The sequence below is a fragment of the Centropristis striata genome, chromosome 19, assembly GCF_030273125.1.
Source record: "Centropristis striata isolate RG_2023a ecotype Rhode Island chromosome 19, C.striata_1.0, whole genome shotgun sequence".
Classification (NCBI taxonomy): domain Eukaryota; kingdom Metazoa; phylum Chordata; class Actinopteri; order Perciformes; family Serranidae; genus Centropristis; species Centropristis striata.
In genome coordinates this window covers 30,709,988-30,718,419 of record NC_081535.1, presented here as the reverse complement: position 1 = coordinate 30,718,419, position 8,432 = coordinate 30,709,988, and the positions used below count along the sequence as shown (strand labels likewise).

The 8,432-nt window shown below is 41.9% G+C and overlaps 1 protein-coding gene across 1 annotated transcript; it reads left to right on the top strand.

Moving 5' to 3' along the window:
• Positions 1-2,709: 2,709 nt before the first annotated feature.
• On the top strand, positions 2,710-7,485 carry npy8ar (neuropeptide Y receptor Y8a). The gene is made up of 4 exons (XM_059357911.1): positions 2,710-3,265; positions 4,406-4,647; positions 6,348-6,494; positions 6,665-7,485. Exons 1-4 carry the CDS (start codon positions 2,957-2,959, stop codon positions 7,113-7,115), a joined length of 1,149 nt encoding a protein of 382 aa, XP_059213894.1. The 5' UTR covers positions 2,710-2,956; the 3' UTR covers positions 7,116-7,485.
• Positions 7,486-8,432: the final 947 nt, after the last annotated feature.

Here is an 8,432-nt window from a genome sequence, read left to right as displayed (position 1 = left end):
CAGCCCCGCGAAGCTGCTCTTAACGCTGTGCTGGAGGCAGAGGCTGCAGGTGATTGGTCGCCAGAACGATCGAGCAGAAGAGGGCGGAGCCAGGGAAACACTACGGCCTGCTGTCAGCATGTGACGGAGGCGTTTCCCAGCGGGGATTCCCTCTGATGGCGTTGATGACGTACACTGCTCCCTGAGGCACATCAGGGAGCACACACACACTGTACCCCAAGGACATAACAATGACAAAAAGACACAATAAAAACACAAAATAACTAAAAATACACAAAATGACAAAAAAGACACAAAATTACAAAAAAAGACACAAAACTACAAAAATACCCCAAAAGGCAGAATTACAAAAAAAAGTAATAAAAGAGCAGCAAATTAACATAATGAGCATGGTGTTAGTAAACCATGAAAGGATACAAAATGACCCAAAAAAGACATGAAAGGACAAAAAAAAGACACAAAATGACCAAAAAAGACACAAAATGACCACCAAATGACAAAAATACCAAAAAAAAAATGTACCAAATAAAAGTAAAATACAAACCAAAATACATAAAATGAGAGGATGTGTTGGTGACAAAAAGACACAAAATGACCAAAGATACCAAAAAAGACCGAATTACCAAAAAGAAAGAGTAAAAGAGCAGCAAATAAACATAACATGAGCACCGTGTTGGTTATTTAAAAAAACAGGAAAAGATACAAAATGATCTAGAAAGGCACAAAGTTACAAAAAAGACACAAAATGACCAAAGAAAGACACAAAATGACCAAAAAAGACACAAAATGACCGAAAAAAAAACCACAAAATGACCAAAAGGACTAAATGCTAATTGACACCCATTCACCGGTGTTTCCAAACAGAGAATGTGAACAGCCGGAGACTGTTTACTTCAGGGAGAATTGTCTGTATACATATGATGCCTTCACTGTCACGTTCCTGCAATAGAGAAGGAAAAGTACAGCGCAGGTTGAAAAAGTAATTCCACTGTGTGAAAATACACAGCACAATCATTAACACTCATTTTGCAGAATGATATGTTTTATCTCATTCAAATGTAATTATTGATGCATTGATGCGTTCGTTTAAATGTTGCAGCTGGTAAATGTGGCGCTCGTTTAAACAGATTTTTATACCGCTGTAGCTGTGGCTTGATCCATAATTTTACATCATTATTTATTAGTTGATTTCTATGTTTTATAATTAATCTGAGAGTGCAAATGTACTAAAAGTTGTGGGACAAATGTGTTGGATGTAGTGGAGTAGAAGTATAGAGCATAAAACGGCAAATAAACTAAATAAAGTGTGTCAAATTGTACTTTGACATACTTGCAGCAGTCAGCAGCAGATGTCCCTGGTTTGTTTTCTGGGTGTTTTTTGTGTTTGTTCAGATAAACAGACATTTTGAAAAGGTGTGAATGTGCGTTGCACGCTTGTGGTGGGGAGATAGCAAGCTTTTTTTAAGACGAGTGGGCAGATGGAGCCTGTGAGTTAGCATGGATGTGCAGTTACACCTGCGAGTACAGCTTCAGTCCCTCAGGTCCCACTCAGAGCAGAGACAGACTGAGCTGTGAAGGGTGATTGTATCCACTGTGTGTGTGTGTGTGTGTGTGTGTGTGTATGCTAATGAGAGCGAGGCTTTGATTAATGTTGTAATCAGTGGAGAAGACGCTGTGATGTTCAGGAGAGGCTGCTAATAAGCTGCAACTTAATCAAAGCTTTGCCTCGGGAGAAAACTGCACAAACAAGGAAAATCTATATGTGATTGTTTTTTATGAGAGTCGTGACATTTTGTGTGTTTACATGATTGTGGGTACTTATTGTGCATGAGGTTTTTTTTGCATGCATATGTGCAAGGTTAATGTATGTTTGAAAGGCTGTGGCGGCATATGGTACAATGTATAATGAAGGAGAATTCAGTCAGCTGGGATTTAACTCTCAAATTATGATGGAGCTGCCAGAGGGGGAAGAGATACTGTCCTGATGTTAAAAAAATATAACAACAACACTGTGTAGAAATACTCTGCTGTTAGTAAAAGTCCTGCATTCATAACTCACCTTGATAAAACAACAAGATCTGCAACCTGAATGACAAAACAGATCATTTGTCAGCAGCTCCCATAGACTCCTATGAGCATTTGCTGGCTCACGGTACAGAGCAGAGCATTCTAAAGGCTACAAAACCACTGAGCTACTGCGGCTCCGGAGCCCCATGTGGCTCTTTTTGACACAAAACGACCCAAAAAAGACACAAACGGCCAAAAGAAAGAGAAAGTGACAAAAATAACACAAAATAACCAAAAAAGTCACAAAATAATCACCAAAAGACACAAAATTACCACAAAAAATCCACAGATTAACCAAAATGAGAAACATAGTGACAAAAAACGACACAAAATTACTAAAAGAGATGCAAAATGACCAAAAAATTCCACAAAGTGACAAAAAAAGATACAAAATCACCAAAAAAGTCACAAAATGACCTGAGGCCACAGTGAACTATGACCACAAAAGTCTAATCAGTTCATCTTAGAGTCACAAGACAAAAAAAGGACCAATAAAAGACACAAAATGACCACAAAAGACTTACCAAAAAATCCACAAAGTGGCCAAAATGAGAAACAAAGTGACAAAAAAAAGAGACAAAATCACCAAAACCAAAAATAACGCTGTGTTGTTCTGTCGTGTGCATGGCAGGAAAACGCTGCTGCTGCTGCCGAGCGGATCCTCGGGGATGTCGACAGCCAAGGAGGAAGAGGACAACATCTATATCTGAAACGGCTGGCAACACCGCTCTGAAAACTGAACACCTGCACCCCGTTTCCTCGCCCTCGCTCCTCCTGTCACCTCTGCTCTCGTCTGGCTGGAAGAGAAGTTCAGGAGCGTCCTCAGGGCTCGGGTCCGGACGACCTCTGACCCCCTCTCATTGCCCCTCCCCCTCCTCCTCTCCCTGCCATGTCCAACGACAGCGGCCTCCTCGCCGCCTGGGAGGCCACCGATTGGGCGAACACCTCTCAGTGCCCGCCCTCGGTGGGCGGGGCGACCTTTCTGATCGTGGCGTACAGCGCCGTCATTGCCATCGGGCTGCTGGGCAACGCCGGCCTCGTGTTCATCATCGCCCGGCAACAGGAGCTGCGCAACGTCACCAACATCCTGATCGCCAACCTGTCGTGCTCCGACATCCTCATGTGCGTTGTGTGTCTTCCTGTCACCGTCATATACACACTGATGGACCGCTGGGTGCTGGGGGAGGCCCTGTGCAAGGTCAGGGGACCACACAATCACACAGACACATACACTCACATAAGGAGACACACACAAACACATACACAGACACACACACACACACAGACACACACACACACAAACACATACACAGACACACAGACACACACACACAGACACACACAATCACATACACAGGCACAGTCAAAAACACACACACAGAGGCACAGACACACACACTCACACAAAGAGACACACACATACATACACACACACACACACACACACACAGAAACACACACACACAGGCGCAAACAAAGACACACACACATACACTCACAAACACACACACACATACATTCACGCACACACTCACACACAGAGACACAGACAGAGAAACACATACACATAAATTCACACACACACACACACACAAACAAACACACAATGACACACACACACACACACACAGCTCCAGGCTTTAGTCAGTTGGTCATTAATAAATGGTGTCAATAATAAGATAAAAGTATGAGCTAAATAGTAAGCTTTATACTTTATAAACATCAAGAATAGTTAGATAAAAGTAACTTTAATGAAAATAGTTAGTTAAATGTTGGTGGAGAAACAGTTAAGATAGCTCAATATGGTTGAAGTTATTCGCTTAAAGTAATTGATGGATGACCAAAAAAAAAAATCATGAAATGGTTGAAACAGATACCTAAAAGTAACATTTATTGATATTGGATGAAATAGTTAATTAATTGTGATGTCAGTTAAGATAGTTACTAAAAATAGTAAGTAATTCATAAAATATTGAACTCTTGAGCTAAAATATTTTTTGATAAACGGTTGAAATAGTTTGTTTAAAGCAAATTATAAATTGTTTAACTAGTTGGAATAATGATGGAAATACGGTTGAAATCATTTGCTAGAAATATTGTTAATAGCAAAAGTCATCAGCTTTACTCCAGGTATCAGGCTAGTCGTATGATAGCTGACCGAGCCACCTTAAATATTGAAAAGAAATAACAATAGCAACAGTTCTACAATAAATTAAGGATTGATTGATTGAGAGAAAATGAGTTTATCTCAGCAACTTCAGACCAGAAAGGTCTGGATAATATAAATATCTATAATCTATAATAAAAATATCTCAAGCTGTTTGTGTTTGTGCACCAGGTGACTCCGTTCGTTCAGTGCATGTCAGTGACGGTCTCCGTCTTCTCGCTGGTGCTGATCGCTCTGGAGCGCCACCAGCTGATCCTGCACCCCACCGGCTGGTCCCCGGCCGCCGGGCACTCCTACCTGGCTGTGGGGCTGACGTGGCTAGTGGCCTGCTTCATCTCTCTGCCCTTCCTCTCCTTCAACATCCTCACTAATGACCCCTTCCAGAACATCAGCCTGCCCGCCAACCCCTTCAGGTGAGCCCAGGTGTCTGGGACACAGTGTGTGTGTGTGTGTGTGTGTGTGTGTGTGTGTGTGTGTGTGTGTGTTTATTGTTAAAAAGATCCCCATTAGCTGTCACCAAAAGTGGGACGAGATAGTCTTCCTGGGGTCCACAAGACAAAACAAAAATCACTTAACAATTAAACATTGTAGACATTATTATATACGTCATCAGAAATCATTCCGAATAAGTTATTACATTCATATCTATTACATTATCTATTACATTAATTCTCACTTTCATACATACCTGTGTGTGTGTGTGTGTGTGTGTGTGTGTGTGTGTGTGTGTGCCCAGGTTTGGTCGTCCGTAACTGCCGGTGGAGTCGCCCCCTGCTGGACATTAGATAGAATGCAGGTTTAAGCCACTACTCTTGATCTGCACCTTTTTTTTTGTCATTTCATGGCTTGCAGTGCAATTTGCTGCTCATTTTGACATTTTAATTGCATTTGTGCCTGTTCAGATTGCGTCTTGTTGCAAATGCACTGCAATTATTGCAGCAGACTCACAGAGGCTATAGAAGTTGGAAATAATCTGAAAAAGACTTGTGTATATAAATGAGAGACAAAGTAAAAATTGATACTCCTCATCAACAGGCAAGCCAGATAACAGTTAAAGATGAATAATAAATTCAAAGAAAAGTAAAATAAGAGCATCTTTCTTCTTAATCAGCTGGAACAAACCATCTGCAGCACTCCAAGTACACATTTATCTGTATGAACACTACAAAGGCAGAAAACACACAGACATGATCTGAAGTGTGTATGCTAATTACATGTTTAGTGTATTATCCGCCTGCTTTGAAACTTAATCCCTCAGGTGCTTCTGAGCACTCGGCTGTGGAACAATGAATTCATTGTTTGCTCTCTTTCGTCTTTTACAATATTCACTGATCACAGTGCCGTTTTCACACACCGCTGCACATGATCTTTTAAGCGTCTTATGAAAAAAACAACATCTTTATCAGAAAGGTTTTTCACAGATCTCCATCCCTGTCTTCTGTCTCAGTTCATATTTAATCTGATCTGTGTTGGTAGTGTCTTTTATTTCCACTCATTTTATATTTCCGTGTGCCTTTGTGGCTAACTGTGTGTTTTCAGAAGTGCTAGTTAGACAGAGAAGTACTTACTTACTTGCAAATAGAAAGTACAACAAATCTTGTCTTGAATGTGTGCTGTGAACGAGACTGTCGTCCCCTAAAAAAGAACCTATGTGAGGTTGTTTTTTTACAGCAGCTTAAAACGTCTCAGTATAAAGAACAACAAGGTCCACAAAAAAACTACTTCACTCGTGTTAGTTTAGTCCATTTATTTTACTTTTTTTTAACCTAGCCACGTACTTTCTGCCTTACCATAAACCACATAGTTTTGCTGCCTAAAACTACAACTGAACACCAAAATAGTATTTTACTTCTTAATGAATCAAACAACACTGTGTAGTAATGCATCACCACATCAGTAAGGGAAGTTTCTCAGCAGATTGAAGAACAAAAGTGCTTGTCATCCAAACCAAACTGCCACTGTTTCACAACGTCAGAAGAAGTCTTTGGACTGGATCACTTTATAAAGTCATGAATTGGGCCCTTTGGGAAGCCCTCACACCACATGTTTGACAGATACCTCAGAGGCCACATGAGAAAATAAATACTGTATCTCCTCTCTTGCTTTGTTTCAGGGACCATCTGATCTGTATGGAGCTGTGGCCATCAGATAAGCATCGTCTGGCCTACACCACCTCCCTGCTGCTCTTCCAGTACTGCCTGCCTCTGCTTCTGGTGCTGCTCTGCTACCTCAGGATCTTCCTCCGCCTGAGGCGCCGCAGGTCGCACCGCTGCACTACTTCTCACTTTATTTTGCCATGCAGTTTTTGTTTTATCAAATCAACATACAGTGTTGCTGGCACTTTATTTATATCGCTTCATTGTGCCGTAGGTTTGGTGTGGTATTTCACAGTGAATTGTCTGACAATAGGCATCCTGCTGTGTTGTGCAGGGACATGCTGGAGCGCAGCAGGAGGACTCAGGGAGCCCAGAGGATTAACGCCATGCTGTTAGCCATCGTCGTGGCATTCGCTCTGTGCTGGCTGCCGCTGAACGTCTTCAACACGCTGTTTGACTGGCACCACCAGGCGCTACCCGACTGCCAGCACGACGCCGTCTTCTCAGCCTGCCACCTCACAGCGATGGCATCCACCTGCATTAACCCCGTGGTTTACGGCTTCCTCAACAGTAACTTCCAGAGGGAGCTGAAGCTGACACTGCAGCGCTGCCAGTGCGGCAGTCGGGCGCCGGAGAGCTACGAGAGCTTCCCTCTGTCCACCGTGGGCAGCGAGGGCATGACAAAAGCTACGTCCTTCAACAGGATGGGATCAGTGTGCGTTCCCTCGCCCAGACCTGAGATCAGCTCTGTAATACCAGCGAAAACAATACCAGCTAACACCTAATAATGAGCACCAAACTCTTTTCTGACAAGTAGCTCGCAGGCAAAGTGTGAGCAGCTGACAGCTGGAACAGTGTGTAACAAGCTGTCTGAGACCTCTGAGTCAAATACTTCTCCAACTTTCACTTCCCTTAACTTTCCTGCAGCAGTGAAACAGTTTATATTCCTCACTGAGTGCTCAGGGGCAGGAAAGTTTGGATGGAGCTTGGCTGATGTAACTTCAAGTCAGAACACGAGAATCAAAAATGTTGTAAATGGACTCTGCTGACGGACACGGAGAGGAAGCAGAAGAAGAGTTGGTGGAACTTGCTGGTCTTTGATCTCTGCAATTTAGAATGCAATTCTAGAATTTTGGAACATTCTAGAACTCTCGAACATTCTAGAATTATAGAACATTCCAGAATTCTAGAATATTCAAAAGTTCTAGAATGTTCCAAAATTCTAGAATGTTGCAGAATTCTAGAATGTTCAAGAGTTCTAGAACGTTCAAGAACTCTAGAACGAGACACCAGTAGTAGTCCTAGTCGTCGTGACATCATTGGTTTGTCGACTTCTGTTTTGTTTTTCAAGCCTTGAGTTTGACATTTTGGTCGTCGATGGCTTGGGTTTTTTTGTTTTTTTACCAGAAGTGACCATATTTGGCGAAGGAGGATGCTAAGTTCTCAGCTAAGGCTAACTAAACTAGTTAGCAAAGTGTTATCGAAAATGAACAGCCGACTCAGCCAAGTGTCTTTTAGTTCAACTGAGTGCTGAACAAGCCCAAAATATTAGTTAACTCTAACAGACAGGTCACCATGGTAGTGAGCTGTCAATCACAAGGTAGTCCTGCCCTAAAGCTGACCCTACTTTATCGTGTATTTTACTCTAAATGGGACCATAATTTACAAAAAAACAAAACTTGAGACCATAAACTCCTTAGCAAAATGTTTACTAATGTAATAAATCAAGTCAGAAGTAAGCTCATTTTCTCATAGACTTCTATACAACCAGACTTCTTTCTGTATCTGTATCTGATGTCCCCCATTGGTTTGTGGACTCCAGTTTTGAAGCCTTAAGATTGGCATATTGTCCATCAGGAGCCGTAAGGCCGCTACATTATCAGCTTAAGTTAGCACTAGCTAGCAGGCTTGGATAGCAAGGTGCATCTGTTATTCACAATGAATAGCCGACTCTTTAGAGTGTATTTTAGAGCGACTGGACACTGAACGAGACCAAAATGTTACAGTTAACTTTTATGAGCTTCATGAGAACAAATTGTGAAAAGGTCAAAGTCCTGAAATGAAAACACACCGTTCGCGGTGATAGCAACTTGTAGATCATA

Excerpts from the sequence above, each read along its gene's own strand:
- npy8ar (XM_059357911.1), top strand. The coding sequence starts at position 2,957 with ATGTCCAACGACAGCGGCCTCCTCGCCGCCTGGGAGGCCACCGATTGG. Across the intron at positions 3,266-4,405 it reads TGGGGGAGGCCCTGTGCAAG|GTGACTCCGTTCGTTCAGTG; the intron begins GTCAGGGGACCA and ends TTTGTGCACCAG. Across the intron at positions 6,495-6,664 it reads CTCCGCCTGAGGCGCCGCAG|GGACATGCTGGAGCGCAGCA; the intron begins GTCGCACCGCTG and ends TGTGTTGTGCAG.